This window comes from Mustela erminea, chromosome 7 (genome assembly GCF_009829155.1).
Source record: "Mustela erminea isolate mMusErm1 chromosome 7, mMusErm1.Pri, whole genome shotgun sequence".
Classification (NCBI taxonomy): domain Eukaryota; kingdom Metazoa; phylum Chordata; class Mammalia; order Carnivora; family Mustelidae; genus Mustela; species Mustela erminea.
Genome location: NC_045620.1, coordinates 42,826,109 through 42,854,101, shown reverse-complemented (window position 1 = coordinate 42,854,101; position 27,993 = coordinate 42,826,109). Strand labels below are relative to the sequence as shown.

Below are 27,993 nucleotides of genomic sequence, written 5' to 3'. Positions count from 1 at the left end.
GGTATGTAGTCAAGGTTACAGATTTGTAAAGAAGCAATGTTTATTAGAACAAAAGGCCCCAAAACATGAAGACTGAGTGTGGAGAAAGTGAACTAAGTCAAATGTCCTCTGACTGCTCAGAATGCACTTCTCTACTCCATTTCATGGAAGTGTCACAATTTTGATGATTTATTTAGTCCTTGCTACCACGTTCACTCTCAAAGAGAGTGTAAGACGTCAGGAGATTGCCCTGTACAGGCCTCAGAGTCAGGCTGGAGTGGCGGTTTGTAGTGGACAGATTTCATCCTCCTGTGTCTGCTGAGGTGGGACTTGTGGCTGAAGCCTTGGCCGCATGTCTTGCACATATAAGGCTTCTCCCCCTGGTGTGTCACCTGATGTAAGAGGAGATGTGCCTTCTGCATAGAGTCTTGGCCACACTCTCGGCACACACATGGCTTCTCTTCTGAATGTGCCCGTTTATGTGTGATTAAAGCTGACTTGTTGCTAAAGCCCAGTCCACACTGTCGGCACATGTAAGGCTTCTCCCTCGAGTGTTTCCTCTTATGCCTGATGAGACCCGCCTGGTGACTGAAGCCCCGACCACACTCCCTGCACACATACGGCTTTTCCCCTGAGTGTGTCCTCTGGTGTGCTACGAGATTTGTCTTCTGGCTAAAGCCTCGCCCGCACTCCTCACACACCATGGGCTTTTCCCCTGAGTGTGTCCTCTGGTGTCTGATAAGATTTGACTGCTGGCTGAAGCCTCGCCCACAATCTTTGCACACGATGGGCTTATCCCCTGAGTGTATGTTCTGGTGTCTGTTGAGGTGTGACTTCAGACTAAAGCCACGCCCACACACCCCGCACACGTAAGGCTTCTCCCCAGTGTGTGTCCGCCTGTGTGAGATGAGGGTTGAGTTCTGGCTAAAGCTGTGCCCACACACACCACACACGTAAGGCTTCTCTTTGGAGTGTGTCCTCTGGTGGTTGACCAGGGTCGTCCTCTGCCTAAAGCAGCGCCCACACTCCTTGCAGGCATAAGGCTTCTCCCCGGAGTGTGTTCTCTGGTGTGAGATGAGATTCGACCGGTCACTGAAGCCTAGTCCGCAGTCACTGCACACAATGGTCTTCTCCTCCAAATGTGTCCTCTGGTGTCTAACGACAGCAGACTTCTGGCTAAAGCCCTTCCCACACTCCCGACACACGTAGGGCTTCTCCCCCGAGTGTGTCCTCCGGTGTATGATGAGGTTTGACTTCTGACTGAAGCCTCGCCCGCACTCACTGCACATGTAGGGCTTCTCGCCTGAGTGTGTCCTCTCATGGATGATAAGCGTTGACTTCCGGTTAAATCCGCGGCCGCACTCCCTGCACGTAATCGGTTTCTCCCCCGAGTGGGCCTTCTGGTGCCTGGCGAGGCTCTTCTTCAGGCTGAAGCCCTTCTCACACACCCCACACACATATGGCTTCTCCCCGGAGTGAATCCTCTGGTGACTGAGCAGGTTTGTCATCTTGCTGAAGCCCAGTCCACACTCTCTGCAGTTGACTGTTCCAAAGCCCAAGACTTCTATCCTCTTCAACAGTCTGTCTGCTTCCTCGGGGTTCCCCGTCGGAGTGGGGCTGGCCTCTATCTCCATGCCTCTGATGCCACTCCTAGAGCTGACTGACTGCCTTTGGGGTGCCCTAGAGAATGTCCCCGAAGTCCTCTTCTTTGTCTTGCCAAACAAAGGCTTGGCGACTTCTGTCTCTTGATCTTCTGCTTTATCACTCCATGGCTCTCGATCCGAGGCTGGTTGCTGTTGCTTCGGGTCCCCTGGGCACGGATCCCCTGGCTCAATGTGAGTTTCTGCACAGAGGCACGTGAAGACCCATGGTGGATGATTACACAGCATGTGCTGCATGTGGAATTTCTGACTGGAAAAATACGAAGGGCAGAAAGGACAGAGGTGGAGTTCCGGCTTTGGTTCCGCTGCAGAGGGGAAAAGTCAGAGTTAGAACTGAGACTCAGTGGGGCAGCCTGAGGAAGTCTGCCCAGTCTGCTGTGGGACCCAATTCTCTGCTCTTCAAAATGCTGAAAATTTGACAGCTACCCAATCAAGAATTCATTTAAAAAATATTATTTATTTATTAACATATAGTGTATTAATAGTTTCAGGGGTACAGGTCTTACACAATTCACAGTGCTCACCATGGCACATACCCTCCCCAATGTCCATCATCCAGTCAACCCATCCCTCCTGTCCCTTCCCCTCCAGCAACCCTCTGTATGTTTCCTGAGATTAAGAGTCTCTTATGGTTTGTCTCAAGACTTCCTTTAAATTGAAATGCTTTTCCAGCCTCTTCCATGACAACCCAGAAAATCCACTCCCAAGCCTCTCCCATGTAGCCAGCTATAAAAAATCACCACAGACAGTTTCAATTCTTTTAAATAGGGCCACTAAGCGAGTGTACTCCCTGGCTACCTCAACTGTCCCCTCACCACCACGCACGTGACAGAAACCATGTCCACAAGTATTTTCACTGACGGACAGAGATCTGACCAGAGGACCTGTATGGAAGTGTCAGGTCTTTCCCTATTTCCCCCTGAGAACAAAGGGACAGATAGAGAGAACAGTCATTCAGAATGGAGAACCCCTAGTTGCAGGAGGCAGCATAAAGATGGTTGAAGAGATCTTGTGTGAGATGCCTGGAATTCCTCCACTCACCAGCACATATTTATTAGAGGATGACTTTGGGCCAGAATTTCTACGAGGCCGCAGGTTTTCAGCAATGGATGACACAAACACAGTACAGTCCCCTACTCCCTTAAAGATGTTCCCTCCTGGGGCCCCTGACCCGTTTAAGCTCTGTTAATTTCCATAATTAATCTAAACAAAAATCTTCCCAGAAATCAGCACAGAAGCAGAAATTCCTTCTTATCGCACCTCATGTGCAGAAGATGCTAACACTGAGTGTCTTGTTTTATCACAGCTCGTTTTAGTCTCCTGAAGGCAATAAATGACCAAACAATTTGAGATACCACGTACTGATTGTACTGGACCAACCTGAACACAATTTTCTTGATCAATGAACTTTTTAAAAAAGATTTTATTTACTTATTTATTTGACAGAGATAGACACAGCGCGAGAGGGAACACATGCACAGGGAGAAGGAGAAGCAGGCTTCCTGCTGAGCAGGGAGCCTGATGAGGGGCACGATCCCAGGACCCTGGGATCAGGACCTGAGCCCAAGGTAGATGCTTAATGAATGAGCCACCCAGGCACCCCAATAAAGTGAACTTTTAAAAACCAACTGTATACATATCTATATTCCAGTATTCAATACAGAGTGTTAATGTATTTGGAGACAGGGCCTTTAAAGAGGTAATTTAAAGGCCCTGTCTCCAAATGCATTAACACTCTGTATTGAATACTGGAATATAGATATGTATACAGTTGGTTTTTAAAAGTTCACTTTATTGGGGTGCCAGAGGTAATTAAGGTAAACCTTAATTAAGAGGTAATTCAGGTTAAAAAGGTCATGAGGGTAGAGCCCTCATACGATGTGAGTAGCGTCCTTCCAAGAGGAGGCACAGACAGCGAGGATGTGTTCGTGTGGAGAAGCCACATGAGGTCTTAAAGAGAGGGTGGCATCTGCAAGCTTGTCTTCTTTCTGTAACTCACTGGGTTTTTTTCTTACTTTCTGGCTCAGTCTTTTTAAAATACAGTAACAGAAAGAAGCCCACAAGGGCACCTGGGTGGCTCAGTCAGTTAAGCGTCTGCCTTTGGCTCAGGTCATGATCTCGGGGTCCTGAGACTGAGTCCCGAGTTGGGCTCCCTGCTCAGAAGGGAGTCTGCTTCTCCCTCTGCCTCTGCCCCCACTGTTTGTGTGCACGCACTCTCTCTCATTCTCTCATTTGCTATCTCTCTCACATAAAACTTTAAAAAGAAAAAAAAAAAAAAGAAAAAAAAAAAAGAAGCAGCCCATGACTGTGGAAGAGATCTGAGTGAGGGAAAGAGAGCAAACCCAGTGGGAGGAAGAAAGACTTCTAGCGGCAGACGGAGATGAGAGACACCAGGAAAGCCCTGCCTGCAGGGCTGGGTGTAGGATGAAGGTCCAGAAGGGAGGCCATGCCAGGCAACAATAAGCACAGCACAGGAGGTCAGAAGAGCTGCCCTCTCCAGCACCGGAGTGAGGCCTCCTTTCTCCCCCACACAGCTGCCCGCAGCTCCAGGCTCTGTTTGCTCAGCACTCCCCACTCACCTGGACAGGTGGCGGGTGGGCACGTTCTCTCTTCTCTCCAGGTTTCCTTCCCTTGCTCCAGCTGGGTGATAAGTTTTGGCTTAGAAAATGGAATTCCTGTTCACAGGAAAGGAAAAAACAAGGTGGCTGTAGGTGAGGGGCACAAGGGCCAACTCAGAGAGCAAGATGGCTGCTTCAAGCATAGCCTGAAACACCCAGCAGCAAGAACGTGAGTCCTTAGAGATTCCAGGGCTTACCCAGGGAGACCAGGTTGCTGTAGTTCTCCAGCATCACCTCCCTGTACAGGGATCTCTGAGCAGGGCTCAGCAGCATCCACTCTTCCTGGCTGAAATCCACAGCCACATCTCTGAAGGCCATGTGTGCCTGTAACAGAATACAGAGCCCTGCTCACTGGGGAGCCAGCCTCACCCACGACTCAGGCTGAGGGGAAGGGAGAAGGCTGCCCGGCGGGAGGCGGGTGAGCTATCAAGATTCTGTCTTTGGGGCACATTGTAACTCAGTCAGTTAAGCCTCTGACTCTTGATTTCAGCTCGGGTCATGAGATCGAGCCCCACATCAGGCTCCTTGGTCAGCAGGGAGTCTGTTTGAGATTCTCTCTCTCCTGCCCCTCCCCTTGCTCGTGCACTCTCTCTGTCTCTGTCTCAGTCTCTCAAATAAATAAACCTTAGGGGCACCTAGGTGGCTCAGTCAGTTAAGCGTCCAGCTCCTGATTTCACATCAGGTCATAATCTCAGAGTTGTGAGATCGAGACCTGTATCAGGCCTTGTTGGGCATGGAGCCTGTTTGGGATTCAATCTCTCTCTCTCTCTGCCCCTCACTGCACTCGTGTGTGCACACCTGTGAGCTCCCTCTCAAAATAAAACAAGCAAATCTTTAAAAATAAATAAACCTTAGAAAAAAAGGGGGGGGCATTCTGCCTTTCATTGTGACCCTGATGCCATGCGTTCCAAGACCTTTAAACCTCTGTTGCTAGCCAGCCAACAACACTGTGAATCTACAGTCAAGATCTTGGGTGGGCTGTGTGAAGACTATGTGCAAAAAAGAGTCCCTAACTTTCAAGAACTTCAAATCTAGGCAGACAGAAGAGCAAGCAACATATAAAAATTAAACAAAAGTACAAACATAACAGACTTTTGAATTTTAAGAATTTAGAAAATTAAGTAATATATCAATCATGTTAGTATTGAATGAAGCATCTGAATGACCGGAGTTCATAAACTCAATAATAGCAAAGCCTAAATATAACTCAGTCCTTTCCCTAAATGCCATGGTCCCTTGGCCTCCTTGGGTCTGAGAGGCACAAGTGGGGAGCAGTGAAGAGCATGGACTTGAGCGTACTGTCTGGGTTTGGGGTCCACCTCTGTGGTCAACCAGTGAAATGTAGACAATATATTAAATTTATGGTCCCACACTGTGGATGCTCAGGGTGGACCTTCTTGGCCACTCAACCTACAAATTTATCTCTACATTCATTCTCACCCTCCAGCCCAGTTTTACTCATCTGCTTAACTCTATTTCAAAATGGAGGGCACTGTGAAATGCAGACATCAGGAAAAGGGTCCTGAGTCAGCCCCAGGAACTTCTCTTAAGATGCACAGAAGTGAGAAGAGGGAGTGTTAGGTATTCCAGGTGAAGCATATGGGGAGCAGAGAAGATGACACTGTGAGCAAAGGAAGAGAGGAAGCCACCACACGAACAGGGAGGACAACCCAGGAGGAATAAAAGGTAGAATACAGAAGGGGTGGAATGTAGCAGCCTACAGATTTTTAATTTTTATTGTAAAATATACCTAACAATTATTTTACTGTTTCAAGTGTACATTTAAGTACATTTTAAGTGTACATTTCAGTAGCCTTAAGTACATTCACGTAGTTGTACAACCCTCACGGCTATCCATCTCCACGACTTGTTCATCATCCCGTGCTGAAACTGTAACCATTAAATAATAACCCCTCCTCCTCCCAAACCCTGGTACCAACCATTTTAGTTTTCATCTCTACGTATGTGATTATTCTACAAAGTACAAATATGTGGACTTATACAGTATCTGTCCTTTTGTGTCAGGCTAATTTCAAGGTTCATTCCTTTGGAAGCATGAACTCAGAATTTCTTCTCTCTTCGAGACTAAAAAAACATTCGATTTTATGTATACACCATTCATCCATTGACGGACATCTGGTTTGCATTCACTTTTTAACGACTGTGAACAATACTACCTTGCAAATTGGTGTATAATGAACTGTTTGAGTCCCTGCTTTCAATTCTTTGGGGGTATATACCCAGAATTAGAATTACAAGACCAAATGGTAATGTCACATTCATTTTTTTTTTTCAGGAATCACTGTGTTCCCCAGCAACTGCATCATTTTACAACTCCACTAGCGATGCAAAAGGGTTCTAATTTCTCCACATTCTCACCAACACTTGTTGCTTTCTGTTTTGTTGTTGTTTGTTAACAGCCTTCTGATGGGTATAAAATAGTATCTCATTGTGGACTTAATTGCATTTCTCTAATGATTAGTGATGATGATCATCTTTTCACATGCTTATTTGCCATTTAGATAACTTCTTTGCATAAATATCTATTCAAGTTCTTTTCTTTGTCCACTGAATTGAGGTGTTTCTATTTTTGCTGGATTATGGTTCTTTATATATTCTGAATATTAGTCACTTCTCAGATCATTTATCAGATAAGTCATTTGCAAATATATTTGCACAGAAGTTATACATTTTGGAAGACCAGTTTATCTATTTCTTCTTTTGTTGCCTGGGCTTTTTGTGTAATATCCAAGAACTCAACACTAAATCCAATTTCATGAAGCCTTCCTTCTATTTTCTTCTAAGAATTTCATAGTTTCAGTTCCTAACTGTTTAGGTTTTTGATCCATTTTTAGTTCATTTTTGTGTATGATATGAGGTATGGGTCCAACTACATTCTACTGCATGTAGACATACAGTTTCCCAGGACTATCTATTAAATAGGGTTGTTTCCACATTGAATGGTCTTGGCACTCTTGTCCCAAATCATTTGACCATATACATGAGGGTTTATTTCTGGGCTCTATGGTCTATCCATTACTCTGTAATTCTGTCTTTATCTCAGTACCACAGCTTGGATGATTGTACCTTTGTAGTAAATTTTGAAATCAAGAACTGTGAGCCCTCCACGTTTGTTCTCTTTCAAGTTTGTTTTGGCTATTCAGAGTCCCTTGAGATTTCATATGAATTTTAAGGTGAAGAGTTCTATTTCTGGGGGGAAAAAGTCATTGGGATTTTGGTAGGGATTACACTGAATTGATTTTGGAATGCTGTAACCATTCAACTAGACTCCAGAGTTCCAAAATAGTTATATCAGAAAGATTTTGCCAATAAAATTGTTGCCTAGGTAGGGAGACAGATTCCTGGTGCTTCCTACTTCATTATTTTCCCTGATATCACTCTCAACTTGTAAAAAAGTCTTAAAGCTGAACAACGGAATGGGACTCTCTCCTATACAAACTTTGTGTTGCTTAGAGTCAGCCACTTGGTGAGTGACTTAAGTCACAGGTGGAACAGGCTTCAGGTAAGGTAAGTCAAACCTCCAGAACTAGAGCTAGACTCTGCCAGGTACCAATAAGACAGCCAGGATAAGAAAATGTGTCTACTCTGAAACAGCCAGTGTGGAAATACAGAAAACACTCACCATTACCCTGGCTTTCCGGGACCCTGTGGCCATTTTTCCTGGTATCCCTAAAGAAGGCTGATATCTCAGAAGGCAGATCTGGGTAAGGAAAACAGAAATGAAAGCGTGTCAGGTGGAAATGCTCTCCCCATGAGTGAGGCAAGACCTGCCTCAGTTGGGGAATGGGTGGTATGATGGGGAATTTGCCAGGCTGATTCTCAACTAGGGCCCTGGAAAAAGGTCCAGAAAGCCAGGCCTTCAGCAAGTTCAGATCCAAACGCCTGATCACAACAAGTTGAATGTAAAAGGACATTTAAAAAAAATATATTTTATTTATTTGTCAGAGAGAGAGAGAGAGAGAGACACACAGAAAGAAAGAGAGTGCAAGCACAAGCAGGCAGAGCGGCAGGCAGAGGCGGAGAGAGAAGCAGGCTCCCTGCCAAGCAAGGAGCCCCATGTGGGACTTGATCCCAGGACCCTGGGATCATGACCTGAACTGAAGGCAGTGGCTTAACCTACTGAGCCACCCAGGTGTCCCTAAAAGGACATTTTTGAGGCCATTTACTTGGCAGTAGATAATGTTAAATGCAGCATTATGAACTTGAGGGGTTGTGAAAATGGTATTCTGGTTGTTTTTCAAAGAAATACATATTGAAGTATTTATAGATGGAAATGATTATAAACATTTCAGAAAAAATGAGACAAAAACATGAAACAAGACTGCAACATGGTGATGACTATTAACGCTGGGACTTTATTAGAGTATTGCTGCTGCTTTTGAACATGTCTGAAATTCTTCCGTTAATAAAAAGTTATTTTAAAACTCTTAACCAGCAAAAAATCTTTTGCAATACAATAAAATGTCAAGAAGCATAAAATCAAGATGATGTACATAAGGATGGTAATTATGTTGTTGTTTCTTTAATAATTGAAAATTTCCAGTAAAAAAGATTTTTCAAAAAAAAGGGGTAAATTTTTCATTGGATAGCCAGGATAGAAAAAACATTGTGTTGAGAACAAAATATTGTGGAATCAAAAGCAATAACCAAGGACAGAAACTGGCAAGAATGAATTAGCAATCTTAAATAACAAATTATGACAACTCAGGTTAAGTAAAAAGACTTGGACGAAGTAGTCAAGAAAGAACGAAATAAAGTGGCAAATCACTCATAAGAGAAGTCAAAAAAGCATTTTTCAGGAAATTTATTTTTGTGGTTTAATTTCATTCTATTTAATTATACATGTGATTAAAATCTCTGTTAGTGTTAGAAAGAATCTAGAGTAGTTTGAAGATAATAAAGGAGAAAGTTTACTTCTCTTTCTGGACTCTGCCCCAGCTCATACCTGGGTAACTGCTCTTAACTATTTCATGAGTGCTCTTTACAATTTTTTTTTCTCTTCATTTTCATTTGTATTTAGGTACATGTGTAAACAATTTTACTTTCCTATAAGTAAAACCATCCGTATTCTGACTTATTTGCATTAAATATCTTGGGGCTATGTGTACACCAGTACTCATAGACCCAACTCCATTCTTCTTATTTAAAAAAACTTTTTTAAAATTCCATTCTTTTTAATAACTGTTATACTATGTGCATCAGCCAACCACATTTTGTTTAAGAAAGTATTCCTCTGTCAATGAACAGACTGTTGTATTTATCACCAATCAAAAGGTTATAAGCAATACCTTTCTGCAAACACATCAGTCTTTCCGTATGAGTGCTAACGGAGTGGAATTACTGGGCTTAATATTGAACATATGCTTACACTGCCAAACTGCCCTCCGAAGGCCAACCAACTCACAATGCCACATATAACAGCCACATATATGGCCGTTATATGACCACATAATGGCCATATATAACTGCGCCTTTCCACACTTTTGATAACACTTGATTCATCCAAGGGAGTCTTCAGGTAAGAGGGCTACAGGAAACCAGTTTTACACATGGAAGAGCTTGGGGAATTCCATAGCCATGAGCTTTTTGTGAACTGGAAGATGAATATTAAACATAAGACAGGACAGGGCAAATCAGCTAAAGAACTGATATTGAGCATTTAAGATACATAACCTTAGATCTAGCACTACACGGTGGGTAAGAGAGCAGGGAAGAAAAATATATACTAATGGTATATGGCAAGTGTCCTCATCAAGTAGAAATGCCACTAAAATGGGAGAAGAGACAAGGGAAGGGAAAAGTAGAGAAGGTTTACTGAAGGTTGCATCAGGTGGGAGTTAGAGGGAAAACACAAATGAAGTCACAGAATTTCTAAAAATAACAGAAAACACTGTGGATGTGTGGGATTCATTTGAAACAGTGAGGTAAGGGAAATGTACAGCTTTAGGTATTTTAATAAGGATAAAACAGAAATTAATGAACAGAAAAAAGTGTAATAAGGGAAATCCTCATTTCTTAAAAAATTAGTGAAATAAACACAGCTATCTTAAGAGAAAACATAAATATTGAAAATAAGAAACCACAAAAGGAAAATGACAGTTTCTGAACTGTCAAAGTACTGCATTAAAACAAACAACCATTTTCACTTGCCTTCTACTCCAGAAAGTAGGAAAACAAACAAACAAACAAAAAACTGAGAGAAAAGAAAAGAAAATGTTTTTTAAAAGAACAAGAAACAGTACATTAAAACAGTAGCAGTAGATTCTGATACTGAGAACAGCTTGTATCAAACTAACCCTCTTACTAATAACTATATACCCTAGTGAAAACATAAAAAACAACTATTTGAAGATACTGTATCCAAAAGCAGCACATAGCTGAAGGGGGGACAACCTTGAAAGAAGGGACACACCCAGTGTGAGACCTGTATTTAACTCATTTTTCACCAGAGGGCACTCCCTAGTCCAAGTGGCACATGAGGAACAACTGATCAAGAGTCTGAGGCTTACCGACTTCCTGGAAACCGAATGGTGAAATCCTAGAAAAGTGGGAGCAACTAAGGATGGAGCCTCAGATCTACATACAAGTGCCTCCTAAAGTCTGCTGAATACTTTGGCTGAATGCAGAAGGCAAGACAACAAAAAGCTCAAGTGGTTAACAATGGATGGAAGGTGAACAGAGCTGTGCTGGCATGTGCTACTGTTCACAGGTGAGACTGAGTTTAAAGCTTGAGTCCAATCATGTCAAAGATTGCTAAACACCTTAGATAAGCCTCTACTGAAACACAGGTCATTTACACAAAACATACATCCTTTGAGCATACCTTGACAGAGGACATTCTAAATTCAAATGACCTGTGAATAAATTATCTATTTTTAAAAAAGCGAAAAACAGAGGTGCCTGAGTGGCTCAGTTGGTTAGGCGTCTGCCTTTGGCTCAGGTGGTCATCCTCAAGTCCTGGGATTGAGCCCTGCATTGGGTTCCCTCCTCTGTAGGGAGTCTGCTTCTCCCTCTGCCTTCTGCTCTCCATGCTTGTGCTCTCTCTCTCTCTCTCACTCTCGTTCTATCTCAAATAAATAAATTTAATTTAAAAAGCAAAAAATAAAAAAATGTTTAAAAAAAAGCATAAAACATGAAACCAGAGATGTATCTCCTATACTTCCAACATTAAGACATCAGAGTAGAAGAGCAGCTCAGGGAGGAAAACTAATGAAAGAGAGAAGAAAGGAACTAAGAGGTGATTTAAAGTAGATAGAAAACAACCATCAGGAAAAAAAAATAAATAAATAAAGCTACCATACATGAGAAAATGCTGAAAAGGTGTACTGATAGGTCAGAGCACTTACTACATGTAGGGATGGGACTTTAAAAGCATAGGCAGAATGAGTACAGAAAGTCCTGGAAACGGGAAGCTCCAGGGGAAAAGGGGGCTACAAGCAAAGAAAAGGCACCTTTTGGAAACTCCAAGGTAAAGGGAAAAATAAGCAAGGGGGAAATACAGGGTCCTTCAAAACAGAAGAGAATTTTTTTTTTTTAAAAGATTTTATTTATTTATTTGACAGAGGGAAATCACAAGTAGATGGAGAGGCAGGCAGAGAGAGAGAGAGGGAAGCAGGCTCCCTGCTAAGCAGAGAGCCCGATGCGGGACTCGATCCCAGGACCCTGAGATCATGACCTGAGCCGAAGGCAGCGGCTTAACCCACTGAGCCACCCAGGCGCCCCAGAAGAGAATTTTTAAAAAGAACATATAATCTCTTCTCCTGCTGCAATCCAGCAAAGAAATCATACTAGTTACACCAACAGAAGAGTCTCCCTGAACTAGAAAACTTCAAAAACACGAGAATCTGACAGTTGTCTACAGAAATGCAGATATGCAGTCCTCCTCCATAGAAAACCAAAACAGAAAATGAGAATCCAAAATTCAGCTAAAGAAAATTCTGCAAACAAAAACAAAAAGGAAAAAGAAAAAAAGAAGAAAAGGAAAGAGAAAAAATAGTGACAGAGAAAAAGTCACAACAAAACACTATAAGCTGAATTCAGTATCCTCAAACATAAGGAGAAATCATCTTGAATCAAAAATTCAAATTTGTAACTACGTTGAGGAAATGGATAGACTTAAACTTACTGGGATAATCATTTCCCAACAAATACATGTATCAGGTCATTATATTGCACACCTTAAGTTAACACAATGTTACATGTCAATTATATTTCAATAAAACTGGAAACAAAATTCAAAAGCTAAACAGAAACTGGCAAAATAATGAAACAAAATGAGTGTTGACCGAATTTCAGAAAGAAATGAAACAAAGTTACAAGACAGACACAAATACATTGAAATGAAAACAGAATGGGCATTGAAGTGTAGCAGGAAAACCACTTAAGAGAATAAAGATGAAATAAAGGAACGGCTAAGAGAAAGTGATTGAAATGGAAATCAGACCCCACCCCGCTCAAAAAAGAGTATCACCTATAGCATTGTAGTTCCTGAAAAAAACAAAAAAAGGAAACAATATTTAAAACTATAGTCCAAGAAAAGTTCAAGAATAAATGACCTGAATACGAAGGACCTACAGAGTACCAGGAAATTTATTCACAACCACCCTCTTCAAGATATCTACTAGAAAAGCTATCAGACCTTTAAGAACAAAAATCCCAAGTGATCCTTGGCAAAAAATATACCAGACTTCCATCAGAATTATCAAAATCATCAACCCTCATGCACTGCTCAAAATACAAAATGGCGTGGTCACCATGGAGAACAATATAGTGGTTGCTCAAAAAATTAAGAATAGAATCATCATATAATCTACCAATTCCACTTCTGGGGATAGCCCAAAAGAACTGAAAGCAGGGACTACAACAGATATTTTTGTTCTGGGAACCGTCATTCAAAGCAAGGCAACAGCAGAGCTACATTTACTAGAAACTTAAAAGGAAAGACATTATGACCCAAAGATTTCATATTCACCCAAGGGATTCTTCAAGTAAGAGGCCTCTAGGAAACCACTTTTACACATGCAAGAGCTTGGGGAATTCTATAGCCATGAGCTCTTTGTGAGGAATCTGCTGGAAGATGAACATTAAATATGATCAGGACAGGGGAAACCAGCTAAAGAACTGATGGTGACCACTACACGGTGGGTAAGAGAGCAGAAAAATATATACTAATGGTATATGGCATGTGTCCTCATCAAGTAGAAATGCCACTAAAAAGGGAGAAGAGACAAGGGAAGGGGAAAGTAGAAAAGGTTTACTGAGTGTTGCATCAGGTGGGAGTTAGAGGGAAAACACAAATGAAGTCACAGATTTCTAAAAATAATAATGAGGGGCACCTGGGTTGCTCAGTGGGTTAAGCCTCTGCCTTCGGCTCAGGTCATGATCTCAGGGTCCTGGGATTGAGTCCTGCATCGGGCTCTTTGCTCAGCAGGGAGCCTGCTTTCCCTTCTATCTCTGCCTGCCTCTCTGCCAACTTGTGATCTCTCTCTCTGGGTCAAATAAATAAATAAAACCTTTAAAAAATTTAAAAAAGGGGCACCTGGGTGGCTCAGTGGGTTAAGCCGCTGCCTTCGGCTCAGGTCATGATCTCAGGGTCCTGGGATCGAGTCCCGCATCAGGCTCTCTGCTCAGCGGGGAGCCTGCTTCCCTCTCTCTCTCTCTCTGCCTGCCTCTCTGTCTACTTGTGATCTCTCTCTGTCAAATAAATAAATAAAATCTTTAAAAAAAATTTTTAAAAATAACGAAAACACTGTGGATTCATTTGAAACAGTGAGGTGAGGAAAATCTACAGCTTTAGATATTTTAATAAAGATAGAAACAAATTAATGAACAGAAAAAAGCATAATAACTGACATCCCATTTCTGTAAAAAATTAGTGAAACATGGCTAACTCAAGAAAAGAGAAAACATGAATATTGAAAATAAGAAACAACAAAGGGGAAATAACTACCGAATCACTAAAACACATTTTTTAAAAAGTCATATAAGAATATTTTTCAAATCTCTATAAAAAATGTGTATGCCTAGATGAAATGCATAACTTCTAAGGAAATGTAACTGAACCTAGATGATCACAAGGGAATTTCACCAAACTTTCAAACCAGACAGTCCCAATGCTCTGAACACTGTCCCAGAGCACTGAAAAATGAAGGGAATGTCCTTATTCTTTTTATAAAGCAACTCTAATGTTGACACTTAAACTTGATGGCAGTTTAAAAAACTGAAAATTCGTATCACTTATGAATACTGAAGCAAAATTCTAGAAATATCAGCTAAGAGACTCCCAATATGATAATAAGAAAATATTTCACCAAGACAAAGTGGGACTCCCAGAAATTCAAGATTGGTATAATATTAGGAAATCCATTACTATAATACACCATTTAATCAACAGATCTGAAGAGAAAAATCAAGTGTTTTTATGTATGCTGAAACAGTCTGACAAAACTCAACACCCATTCCTTATTAAAAAAGAAAACAACTCAAGAATATAAGATTGATGGATTTTCAAAACTTTTTATTTTGAACTAATTTTAGTCTTACACAGAAGTTGCCAAAATATCATTTCTCATATAACCTTCACCCAGCTTTCTCTAATGTTAACATCTTAGAAAACCATAGTACAATGATCAAAAGCAGGAAATTGGCATTGACTAAACCACAGTACTTAATCAAATGTTGTCAGTTTCTCCTCTAATGTCCTTTTTCTGGTCCAGGATTCAAATGAAGTTCCCATATTGTATTTAGTTGCCAGGTATGTTTAATTTCCTCCAATCTGTGACAGTTCTGTCTTTTCTTGTCTTTCATGAACTTGACACTTCTGAAGGATATCCCTCAATTTTGGGCTTGTCAGATGTTTTTTTCATGATTAAAAGGAGGTTAGTTCATTTCTGGCTAGATTATCTCAGAAGTGATGTCATGTCCTTTTCAGTGCACTGCATCAAGGGGTTGATGATACTGTTCTGTCTCATTACTGATGATATTAACCTTGATCTTGATCACTTGGTTAAGGCGATGTCAGCTGGGTATTTACAATTAATAAATAACTTGGGAGAGATACTTTGAGATTATACAAATACTTTGATTCTCTTCAAACGTCCACTCACTAATGTTAGCATGCATTTTGGGGAGGTTTCAATAATAGTTATTACGGTGGTATTTACCAAATGATGAAGTTCTATCTTCCTTTTTAATTCTAAATTCATTAATTGTTCTGTAAGCAAGAGCTATCCCTTCTCCCCATTCTTTAAATTTATTCAATTCTTTATATTGGTATGGATTCACATCTTATCCCACGGGTTATAATAGAATATCATCACTATTTGGCTGCTGAAATTATTCCAGCTTCAAACACTGGGAGCTCCTTCAGGTTGTCCTTGCTGCTGTTTTGCCCAATCAGCGTGGCCCAAGTGACACTTTGTCAGTTACAGATTTATGTCTTAAGAAGACCAGAGAACTTATGATATAGGGAGGCCCAAGATAACCATGTCAGAACTTCAATCCCTCTGCTGGAGAAACCATGCAGAGACAGAGGCCCTGATACTACATGGAAAGAGTGAGGCCTAGCTGTCCCAGCTGACCCCAGCCTTCTAGTCAACTCAGAAAGAGGCAAATATATGAGGGAACCATCTCTGAAGTTCTAACCCAAGCAAGGCCCCAAGGGATTGTGGCCACAGCCAGATCTGTAACACACATAGCACAAGAACCACAAAGCTGATCCCAGTAAACCCAAAGAATTGCGAGAAATTATAACATGCTGATTCTTCTGAGCCACTAAATTTGGGGTGGTTTGTCCTGTAGCAATCAACAATCAGAACCCTTCCAGACATGCCATGCCTTCTCCCTTAACTTTCTTAATGACAAAAGCACCTTCCCTCTTGCCCACATGCCCTACTCAGGCACCAGGCCTACTTCCCCACTTGCCGAAGAAAGCCCGTTACCAAGGCCAACTGATTCTCCCTCTGAGAACCCTCTCAATTCCTCCCCACTCCTGTACCCGCTGGGGGAGGAGGACAATGGCCAGGGATCGTCCAGGTAGGGTCTGCAGACCCTCTCCCAGCATCCCACTCAGCCTCATCCATTCTTTCCAGAATTAGGTCTATGTATATATGGCTGGATCATTCATTCAGTTAGTAAAATATTTATTAAGCTTCTACTGGATGATAGACACTATTTTAGACACTGAGGATACAAAAGTCAACAAAGACAAAAAACATCTGGCCTCATAAACATGGAAGTCCAGAGGAGGAAGACGAGCATACTAAATGAGTAAAACACACAGTACAGCAGGAAGTGATGAGTGAGATGAAGACCAATATAGGAGGGAAGGAGAAAAGTTAAGAGAAGCAGGGTGGGGTTTGGGAATTTTAAAAATTTATTTATTTAGTCACTTATTTAATTGGGGGGATTAGAATTTTTTTTTTTTTAAAGATTTTATTTATTTATTTGTCAGAGAGAGAGAGAGCACAGGCAGAGTGGCAGGCAGAGTCAGAGGGAGAGGCAGGCTCCCTGCGGGGCAAGGAGCCCGATATGGGACTCGATCCCAGGATGCTGGGATCATGACCTAAGCCGAAGGCAGCTGCTTAACCAACTGAGCCACCCAGGCGTCCCGGGGGGATTAGAATTTTAAATAGTGGTTAGGCATGGGCTCTCTGAAAAGGTGACGGAGTTAACATCTAAAGCCTGTGAAGGAGTGAGCCAAGTGAGTAGCTTTGAAAAGATCCAGTTCACTGGGGCTGGTATGCTGAGCATCGCAGACAAGAGCCAGCACACGGTCAAAGTACAGAGTTCACTGTGGCTGGTGTGCTGTGCTTGAGACTGAGGGGGAGAAAGTTCATTTCCACATGGGAGAGCAAATGCAGCTTTGTAGGATACTGGGTCTGACTCTGCCTGAGATAAGAAGCAACTAGAAGGTTTTGAGCAAATGCATAGCGTGATCTGATTGACATTTTAAAAGATCCCTCTGGTTGCTGTACTGGCAAATATGTGTTAGGGGGATGAAGGAAGATGCAAAGAGATCCCTCAAAGGCTATGATCACCCAGGTGAGCCAGGAGACATGCTGGTGGTTTTGGCCACGATGGAAGCAGCAGAGGTTGGAGTTTGTTAAGGGTCCACATTTGCTTACTGGAGATGGGGTATGAAAGTTAAGAATGACTCCAAGGTATTGAGCCTGAGCAATATGAAGGAAGGAGATGTCATGTCTCTGCTCCCTATGAGAGCTAAGCTCTCTGAGAAAGTGCTCTATATTCTTTTGGGGTGGAGCATGTTTGGGGGAGGGGATCAGAGTTTGTTGCTGGACACATGAGGTTTGGGATGCCAAAGATATATATCCATGAGGAAATTCTAAGTAGACAGCGGGAGACTGGAATCCCGGGTGAAAGGCCTAGTTCTAGGCTGAACCTCAGAGAGATGGCATTTAAGACCTTGAGAGGAGATGAGGCCACCACGGAGACGGTGTGCCTGGAGAAGATGACAGGTCCCAGGGCAGTGGGGATTTGGGACAAGAGAAGCTGGGAGAGGGACAGGAGGAGCAGCCTATGAGGTAGGAGGAAAACCTGGAAACCAGGAGCCACGACATGAAAGGATATTTTAAAGAGAAGGAAGTATGATGCAACAACGTAAAATGTTGCAGAGAACGGACTGTGGCATTACCACACGATGCCCACCCTCGAGGACAATGTTTTTCAGTGGGTAGAGCTGAAAAGGCCTCAGTGGAATGTTTAAGAGATGAAGGAAGGATAGACATGAAGACAGCAGCAGAGGCAATTTTTTCAAGCTCAGCTCTAATGGAAAGGAGACAAAGAGCCATACCTGGAGTGGGAAATCCTGACACTTCTCTGCTCCCCCCTGCCCTCAGATCGAGGCCACCCTCATCAACTTGTCATTTAGGGCTCATTCCAACAACACCCTACCCATGCCTTTCCAATCAGCCACCTCTCCCCTACCCCCGAATGCCCCTTCCAACCAGCAATGACGACAACACGTGTCTTCACACTACATCATCCGCTTAGCCTAACCAGGTGCCAGGTATTTGATTTGAGGTACCTAATCCAGCAGGACAGCTGGACAGTCACGATGCAGCCTGAGAGCCTAAGAGTCCTGATCATGTGTGTTCTGCTGCTGACAAGGACACACTGGAATCCAGGAATGCTACGCAGTGGGATCGCATCTAAGCTAAATCAACAGAGTTTCTACTGAAGCAGAGAGGCATGGAGAAATCAAAAGGGTCACAAATGAGGACACAAGGTCTGAAGAACAGTCCTTATGAAAACTGTTACCTTGTTTTCATGCAGATGGGACACTGTAGGGCACAAGATATCTAAGTTAAGCAAAGGAAACCCACTGAGGTTCGGCATGCAAATGGGGAAGGGTCCCCACCTGAAGGTGGACTGTCAGGAGCCCAGCAGTCCTCTCTTTGCCCACCAGGCAGTCCTCTCTTGGCAGGCAGGGGCTGCAGAAGGCAGATCAAAAATAACAAAAGGTTCAGGAGAGTTACTGGAAACCCTCAAGTTCCAGTAGGGTAGGGCCTCCTCCTTAAAGGAATGGACCTATCACAGAAGACAAGACTGTGGGTAGCTTGCTGGGAACAGAGCCTGCCCTGACATGCCACTGACACTGAGCATGAGCAGAGCTGATCCTCCCTCACCTTTGTTCTTAGTAAGAATAGTACTTATGCAGCGCACTAAATATACACCAGCGACTGTTCCAGGCACTGTAGGAGTTCCACCTCATCCTGCTCACCCAGTGAAGCACAGTTTCTTATCTTCATTTTACACATAAGAAAATGAAGACACAGAGAGGTCAGTCTCTTGCCCAAGGTGGCACAGCTATGACAGCCTGGCTGAGATCTGGCTGTAGAGGCCATATTCTTAACCAGTAAGGGTGGTGATGGTGAATCTCTGTAGGTTCTAAGGATTCTCAGTGTATCCCTCACGGGAAGAAATCAAAACCTGTCATAAGGTGATAAGCACTGAATTTGAGTAATGGGTCTATGGAGTTTTATCTACTTCTGACTGAAATTTCTCCAACATAAAAAGTTAAAATGGACCTTCAAATGCCAAAGCCTGTTCACACCAGAGGTGTGGGAATCTGTGATTCCTGTGGTCAGTGAGGATCCTGGGGACTCTGAAAAACTTGCCTACTGCACCCTAACCCGACCCTTCCTCCAAGGCCGGAACCCTGGGGCGACCAGCCAAACTGAGGGCGTAGGATCGCGCCAAAATGGCCACTCCACACCCAGTGCAACTCGGGCACGTCTGGCCAAGCCAGCCTGCTTGTCGCCCTGCCTCGGCAAAGCTGAGGGGTAGCTGGACCCAAAAAAAAAAGAGGCGATCAACATCCACCCACCGAAACCCCGGACACATGGCCCCGGGGACGGCTCCCACACCACAGCCCAGGAAATAACAACCCCCAAAAGCCTACTTACTGAACTCTCCGCAAACCCGGGGAGTTGTGACATGAGCGAGCCCTCTCTCAATACCGCGATTTCGGCAAAGGCCGAACCTGTCCCCACCCTCAGGAACCCTTGGACGAAAGGCCCAAGCCCAGGACCCACTACCACTGGGCTCTGCGGCTGGGCTTCACCCACGTTCCTCGGAGATGCGCGCCCACACCCCCCAAAATAAGACATCCGGGAGAGCACGGCCTGAGCCACGACAGCGTGTCCCCACCACTACCTCCTCTCCCCGCCATCTGCACCGTCCCCAGCCTCAGCCCATAGACCAGCCTTTTAAGACCTACCTTGCTGCGCCAGGAAGGGCACAGTTGCCGCAAGGATCCCGCGGGAGCCTCACTCACCAGCGCCACCCAAGAACAAGGGGTCACTCCAGCCACCAGCTGGGGACCTACTTCTGTACCATGCCGGGACTACACTACCCAGCATCCTCGGCGTGGCGCTGGGACCACACCTCCCAGGATGCTCCGCGCAGCCAGACGCGAACTGACAGCCCACCACTCCCAATGGCCTCCCAGGTAGCCAATTCTGGGTTACGTGCCCCTGTCATTAGAGAATGACCACTGCGGCACCTGGATCCTCGGTGTTCTTTTAAACCACGTTCACAAAACACGTACAGGGTCCCGAGTATAGCTTCTCGCCCTGCCATGACCGTTTCTCTAACGCTTCCGCCTCAAAGACTACACTCCCCAGTGCCCCCTGCAGTGACTTCCGCATCCGGTGCGGCCCGCCTACCGACCGGCGGAAATGACGCATCACGGGGAGGTTCGGCTTGGCTTCTGGGATTGGCTGGGGTCGGCGGCACTAGGGAGGTGAGGTAGCGGCTCTCCAGCGGCGGTGTTGCACACCTTGTCCCGTGTTCCGTGAACGACAGGCAGGTGTGGCCTCGTCTCGCTCGCGTGTCCTTTTAACTGTGTTGAGGTCCATGGAGAGAGCGAAGCTGAAAGACGCAGAGCAGTCTTCCTGAGGTCTCCCATCTCGTGCGAGGTAGACCCGGGTTCTGAACACACGCCCTCAACCCGAAATACTCACTGCGGCGTCCCTGAGATCTTTTTCCTCTGTTGGAGTCCCCAGAGTTTAGGGCAAACTCTCACTTGTCTGCTGGGGAACAGGAACCTCACTCTTTGACCGTAGCTTGGAATAGAGCCCGCCTTTGGCTTGGCTCTTTAGATCTTTGTTCCGGGCTGTGGTTGGGTACAGGGTTGCGTTGGCGCCCATCAGGAACACCCCAATCTAGAAGCTGGAGAATAAGCCCCACTACAGTCGTGGGAGGGTGTTTACAGCCGGGCACCCTCTCCCTTGTCTTCACCTTCCTCAGACAGGCTTTCAGAAATTCAGTTCTCTAGGAAGACCCAAGAAAACGTCCACGTGGCCTGAACTAGGGAGGAAAAAAAGACTAAAATGACTTCTTAGCTTTTGGGAAATGAATCTATTCCCTTCTTTTGCCCCGCTGCCTTGTTCAGAGTAAATTCAGTTCATCCCTGGCTCTGGAGAAGCGCCTAGTCTTAACTGGAGCCCTCTGTTGACAGTTCCTCTCTGCCCCACCCGTGACTTAGGCACCAAGAAATTAGCTGTTAACACCCATGGAGGTTCAGAGTAACAGTGCAGGGACGTCCCTGTGTAAGTGTCCAGCGATGCTTGCTGTATGCCAAGGGCAGCGATGGCTGGGATCCTGGGAGCCTTAGAGATGAGGAAACAAGGAAGACTTCCAGGAGAAGAGACTGCCTGAGCTTCCCCGAGGGAGTACATGAGAGGGAAGAGTCGGGGGACAGCCCAGTGGGGAGAGAGCAGGAAGTGAGGTTAGAGTCTCAGAGGCTTAGTCACTGGTAAGCTGCCTTGGCCTCCATGAGGGAGGTTTAACAAACAAACAAACAAAAAACACCAAATGGTCTTCTATCTGGCTGATTTTTTCTTGCATATAGGCAAGGATGCCCTGTGACTGTTCACATGTGGCATGCAGATGTTTTGTTTGGCCAGCCTTAGGATTCATATTTGGAAGAGTTCAGCATTTAATAAGTAGGAGTTTCCATCTAAAAATCTGGATTGCCTGCCCCCCACCCTTTTTAAGATTTTAATTAATTAATTAATTAATTTTTGTCAGAGAGTACAAGCTGGGGGAACAGCAGGCAGAGGGAGAAGCAGGTTCCCTGCTGAGCAAGGAGCCCAGTGTGAGACTTGATCCTAGGACTCTGGAATCCTGACCTGAGCTGAAGGCAGATGCTTAACTAACTGAGTCACCCAGGCATCCCAAGCATTTCAAGCTTTCTAAAAAGACTCCTGGCCTCTCTTCTCTATCTCTTCTTTCCTAACAGTACTTCCCATCCACTCTGTCCCACTCCCTACCTCATCTGGAATACCTTGCCTTCTCCTCCTTGACTTCTAAATCTTGCACATTCTTCAAGATCAAATTTCCAACTCTCTTTCCTGAACCCTTCCCTAATCTGTCCTGGGGTGATTTCTTGAGATTCCTCTGACCCTGGCTGTACCTGGGGGTTTTGAAAAATATAACACACCACCCCAAGAAATAAGTTTAGAGTGGGGCCCTGGCATCCAGTGTTTGTAATAAAGCTGCTTTCACTCAGAGAAGGGAAAGTGTCACCTGTAATGTAGAGGACAAATTCTGTTTTGGAGAGAAAGTTTCATTCATGGTGAGTTGTTGTTGTTACTGAACCACTTACCTGGGTAGATCCTTGAAGCCAGTGCTTCTCAGGTGTGATGTCCATCTGTATCACCTGAGGTCTTGTAAACATGCAAATTATAAACCAGCATGACTGGGTTGGAGCTCAATCATCAGCAGTTCTAACAATCTTCCAGATGATGTTGACTCTGTCCTCAGACCACACTAAAGCAGCAAGAATTTAATCGAGGGCCTCAGATCCTCCAATCTAGTGCCATTAGATCAAGTAATCTCCAAATTCCTAAAACTTAGATCTGACTATATTTATGTTTTATTTTCATGTGTAGTTTCCCTAAGTTTAAAGTACTTCAGGTTTAGGAAATCTATTTTTACTTTGCTTGGAAACCCCATAGTAGCCAGACCAGGACCTAGACAGTAGACAAAAGATGCTGGTTGGATAGAGACCAGGGTTAATGATCTTGGGATCCCCACACCAGGATTATAGTGAAAAGCAGGAAAGACATTTTCCCTACCTTTCTCAGGGAAGCTTTCTTGCTTTTTCAATTTGAATAGTAGGCAAGTCTGGCAACAGAGTAAGGAGGACTCTTTGGTATAGCAGGCCTTTATAGTGTTCAGGGGTGTGGCTGTGGCTTTCATCTAGGAGGTGTGGAGGACTTGGAGTCCTGCACAAGTCTTATACAGACAGGTGATGCTGGGGAACTATGGCAGCCTGGTCTCACTGGGTACTGATGGCTTCCCTCAAACTTCAAATCTGACCTAGTTTAAACTTCTCATGCAGCTGCCAGGCATAGCTGACCTTTGCCTTAGGACTGGACCTCACTACAAAGATGTGCTCTTCAAATATCCCTCCAAGGAAAGTGCTTTTTTGTAGAGTTGAGAATAGGTAGATGGTGGAGCTGGAGGGTGGGTGTTTCCTATACTTCAGATGTTCTTCCCTAGGCTGGATTCTATTCCTAGATACTCTATTGCTTTAGGCAGGGAAGATTTTTTCATCCACCCAGCATGCAGTAGACATAATGAGCTGCTTTGCTGATCTGAGGTTTCTTTCCCTTACTCATTACTTTTCCACTGCTGAGAGTTCACTCACCCAGTTTAGCTCTGAGTTTTGAAATGGTGCCTTAAACTTGTATTTTACAGTATGTCATTCCCCCCTGCCCCATATGCGCAGGAATCCCATTTTTGCAAACCAGAGCTCATCATTCACTGGAGCTGTTCAGGAAGGGCCACAACATCTGCTGGGCCCCTGTCTAGGTCAGTGGGTACTGAGTGCAGTTGATGATGTCAGTAGGACAGGAATTAGGAGACGTCATTGAGGTGCTAGGGAAGAAGCTGTTTCTGTGGCTTTCTGGGTTACTGTTTAGATTACCTGGCTTTGTTTTTCTTCCAGACTTTCATCTTTGTCTTCTATCTCTGCTGGGAAAACACACTATGTCCCACTAGGCTTGCTTTTTCAAGCTTATACAGTCTTCTCTATTCATGTGCTTCTTTCAGTTGGCCTAATCTTAAATGAGCACCAGACTGTGTGCCCAAGACTGCCCAAGAAATTGTGTGTTGAATGTCAGAGGGATCCAATAAAGACCTTTTCTTTGCCCCACCTGCACTTTGGCATTTTGAGTCAACCGGTTTGGCTGGGGTATTTGGTCCAAATATGTGGGACCATATGTGATCATATGTGATCATGTGATCATAGGCAAGTGACTTGCCCTGTTAAGGTTGATCAAGATCATGGTTTTCAGTGCATGAAACAAAAAACAAAACACAAAAAAAGGAACTTCACTAATGTGCCCTGTGAGGAGACAGGAAGCCTTATTTTCTTGGTATGTGTCATAGCTTTAATTTTTTTTTTTTTTAGGATTTTTTTAAAAGATTTTATTTATTTATTTGACAGAGAGAGAGAGGGAGAGAGAGAGAGAGAGAGATTTCACAGGCAGAGAAAGAGGGGGAAGCAGACTGCCTGTGAGCAGAGAGCCCGATGAGGGACTCGATCCCAGGACCCCGAGATCATGACCTGAGCTGAAGGCAGGGGCCCAACCCACTGAGCCACCCAGGTGCCCCTAGGATTTTTTTTTATTTATTTGACAGAGAGAGCACAGGTGAGCACAGCAGAGGGAGTAGCAGAGTGAGAAGCACTCCCTGCTAAGCAGGGAGCCTGACATGGGGCTCGATCCCAGGACCCTAGGACCATGACCCAAGCTGAAGGCAGATGCCCAACCAACTGAGTCACCCAGGTGCCCCATAGCTTTCACTTTTATATACATCATGAACCCCCATCTTACAGCATTACATCTACAGAGTCAATTGTATCATTGGGAAATTATGAGAGGAAAAGATAAGTCCTGTATTTGCCATTTCTAGTGCTCTTTATTCTTTTCTGAAGATCTGAGTTTCTCTCTGCTCTTAATTTTCTGTAGCTATAAGAACATTCTTTAGCATGTATAGTGTGGATTTGCAGACAACAAATTCTATATTGGTTTATTTGGAATTGTCTTTCTTTTGCCTTCATTTGTGAAGATTATTTTTGCTGGATACTGAGTTGAGTTCACACATTTTCCTTTAGCACTTTAAAAAAAGTTGTGCTTCCATTTTATTTTGGTCTCCATCATGTCATTGAGAAGTCAGCTTTAATATGGACTCTTGTCCCCTGTATATAACGTTTCTTTGTTCTCTCACTGCTTTGGAGGTTTTGCTTTCTCTTCAGTTTTCAGCAGTATGATATTGATAGTTTGTTACTGTGTTGATGTTGTTCTTTCGTATTTATCCAGTGTGAGGCTTATTAAGATTCTCTATTCTATAAGCCAATATTCTTCATTAAATTTGGCAACTTTGGCTGTCATATCTTTAAATACTTTTCAACCACTTTCTCAATTTCTTCTCCCTTTGGGTCTCCAGTTATACATATATTAGACCATTTGATTATCCCACAGTTCACTGAAGCTCTGTCCAATTTTCTTCAGTATTTTCTTCTGTTTGTCAGGTTGGTTAATCTATACTATCTGTTTTCAAATTCACTAAGACTACCTTCTGTCATCTTCAATCTTTTAAGCCCATTTGATGAATTTTATCTATTATGCTTTTTCACTTCTAGAATTCTCATTTGGTTCTTTTTTCATAACTTTTACCCTTCAACTGAGATTTCCCCCTTCTGTTGACTCATGTGCATATGTTCCTTTATTATATTTATAACCACTGTTGGAAAACCACAAGGCCGTCCCAGGATCTATTCCTGTTGACTGCTTTTTCTTTTTCCTTGACTATGTTTCTGTGCATGTCCAGTAATTTTTCAATCTTATACTGGATATTTCTTGGTAGCAAAACTAACTTCTCTTCTGTCCCTCTCCTCTGAGTGTGTTTTTTGTTCCTGTAGGCAGTTTAGTTATGAACTGGTCCTTTTGAACTTTTATAGGTTTTATCTTGTGCTTTGTTAGGGTAGATATTTGGGTGTTCAAAGTATTTATCAAGCCTCTCTGACTTGGCAGGACTCCAATTCCAAGTTCTTTCACCCATGCAAATGTTACATCTTTATTTTAGATTCCATTAGAGCATGTTTAAAGAAGACCTTACTATAAGATGTGGTTTTTCTTAGTAGTGGGTTAAACATTACATTAAATAGTTGAGAGAATTAGTCAAGTGGAAGATAAAGGCCACATATTTACACAGAATGTAGCACAAAAAGACAAAGGGAAAAAGTGTTAAGGAGAAGTGAAGAGATATGGAAGATAAAATAAGAAGGAGACAATATAGGTAATGAAAGAGAAATAGTAAACAAGGAGATAAAGGATAATTTTTTTCCAAAATTAATTTTTAATCCCTAGCAGTGTAAAAGGAAATCAATAAATAAAAACTAGGAAATAAGAAGAATGGAAAGCTATGCCTAAACATACCAGTATTCAACGACCAAAAAAATATATCTTAGCAATAACAAGAAAGAAAAGAATGCTTGGCTATTAAGAAATGATAGTTTGGGGCACCTAGGTGGCCCAGTCAGTTAAGCATCCGATTCTTGATCTCAGCTCAGGTCTTCATCTCAAGGTAATGAGTTCAAGCCCTGCATTGGACTGCACACTAGGTGTGGAGCCTACTTTTAAAAAAAAGAAGAAGAACTGGCAATTAGACTGAGAGCAGATATTTCAGCAGCAACAACGAAGACCAAATCCATGGAGTCATCTTTTCTGAAGACTAAAGAATAATAACTCTGAATCATATACCAGCTAAATTATTATTCAAGAATAATGTGTAAAAAGAGAGGTTTTATCTAACCAGAATTTTGAAATTTGGGGTTATTACAGTTATAGATCATAAGATATTAGGTGAAAACTTGGGAGAGAGAAAGTCACTGAAATAAAATGTTATCCTTAAAATTTAAAAAATGTGGTTTTTACTCCTAGAGGCATGGCCTGTTGATGAGGTCTCTGGTGGAATCAGAACTTCTGCAGCTGTGACCCTATCCAGTTTCCAGTATCTCTGTCCTCTCAACTGTAAAGCAGCTCGTATAGTTAATCCTTGTGTAGTCTGCACCGTACAGGCAAGGCCCACCCTCAGCCGAGGACAGGCTCTGTGCCTTCTGCACAGCTGCCTCCTTGGAGATCTGCCCTACTCATTTCATCTGCTTTACTATCATCCCTGAAGTCTTTTTTGCCTCCCATTAGTGGGTGACCATACGTATGTTCTAGCCCACCACCCTATAAGAAATTGTCCCCAAGCCTGGCAGCCCGGAAAATGTGAAACTCCCCTTATAAGTTTCCCCTGTCTCAGGAATCAAAGTCTTGTGCTGCCTGTGGTCCAATGCCTAAAAGCAGTTACCTCATACTTTCTCCATTGTTAAGGTTACATGGAAATGATGGTTTGGTACCAGCTACTCCCTCATAGCTAGCAGAGCCAAGTTCATCTGTTAACTACTTAAAGTCACAAAATTTATATTTATTTTTCTGACATTCTAATTCTAGAAGTAATCCTTTATATAAGCAATAATTTGTTAGAATCAATAAGGCCACTCAGCCTTAAGAAGGAAACACTACCATTTGTGGCAACACAGATGGACCCAGAAGACATTCTGCTATGTGAAATAAGTCGATCACCAAAGGAGAAATTCTACCCGATTTCCCTTGTTTGAGGCATTTAAAATAGTCAAAAGTGCAGAAATAGACAATAGAATGATGGTTATTGGAGGACTTGGGCAAGGGGACATGGGGAGTTGTACAGTAGGCATAAAGTTATACAAAAGTCATTTATAGAGATCTGCCAAATTACATAGCGCCTATAGATAACAGCAAGATGTTGTGTACTTAAAAATTTGTTGAGAGTAGATCTAATGTTAAGTGTTCTTGCCACCCCCCCCAACCCCGCACACACAAAGGAGCTCAAGGAAACAGATGAAGGATTTATTTATTACCTGGATTGTGGTGATAGTAACATGAGTGTGTACACATGTCCAAACTCACCAAATTGTCTACATTAATCATAACCAGTTTTCTGTATACCAATTACACCTCCATAAAGAATTAATAAGGCCTTGGGTGTATAAGGAATTTTAATAAGTGTTGGATTTCTCATTCTTTCTCTGGAATACTTGTCAGATACATTTTACTAGGGTATCCTAAAAAAAAAATCTTCAGTGGCAATTGTGA

The 27,993-nt window shown here is 43.2% G+C and overlaps 1 protein-coding gene across 5 annotated transcripts; it reads right to left on the bottom strand.

The window, feature by feature from the left end:
* Positions 1–15: 15 nt before the first annotated feature.
* Positions 16–20,172, bottom strand: ZNF133 (zinc finger protein 133). Of its 5 annotated transcripts, XM_032351488.1 has the most exons (6): positions 20,019–20,045; positions 18,557–18,729; positions 7,902–7,979; positions 4,456–4,582; positions 4,220–4,315; positions 16–1,945 (listed from the first exon to the last, which is right to left on the bottom strand). In XM_032351488.1, the coding sequence occupies exons 2-6, from the start codon at positions 18,632–18,634 to the stop codon at positions 198–200; spliced, it is 2,127 nt and encodes a 708-aa protein (XP_032207379.1). In that variant the 5' UTR covers positions 18,635–18,729; positions 20,019–20,045; the 3' UTR covers positions 16–197. The 5 variants fall into 5 exon arrangements, with proteins under 5 accessions (XP_032207379.1, XP_032207380.1, XP_032207381.1 ...); XM_032351489.1 differs by lacking the exon at positions 18,557–18,729 and having other exon boundaries at positions 20,019–20,172; XM_032351490.1 differs by lacking the exon at positions 20,019–20,045 and having other exon boundaries at positions 18,657–18,723.
* Positions 20,173–27,993: the final 7,821 nt, after the last annotated feature.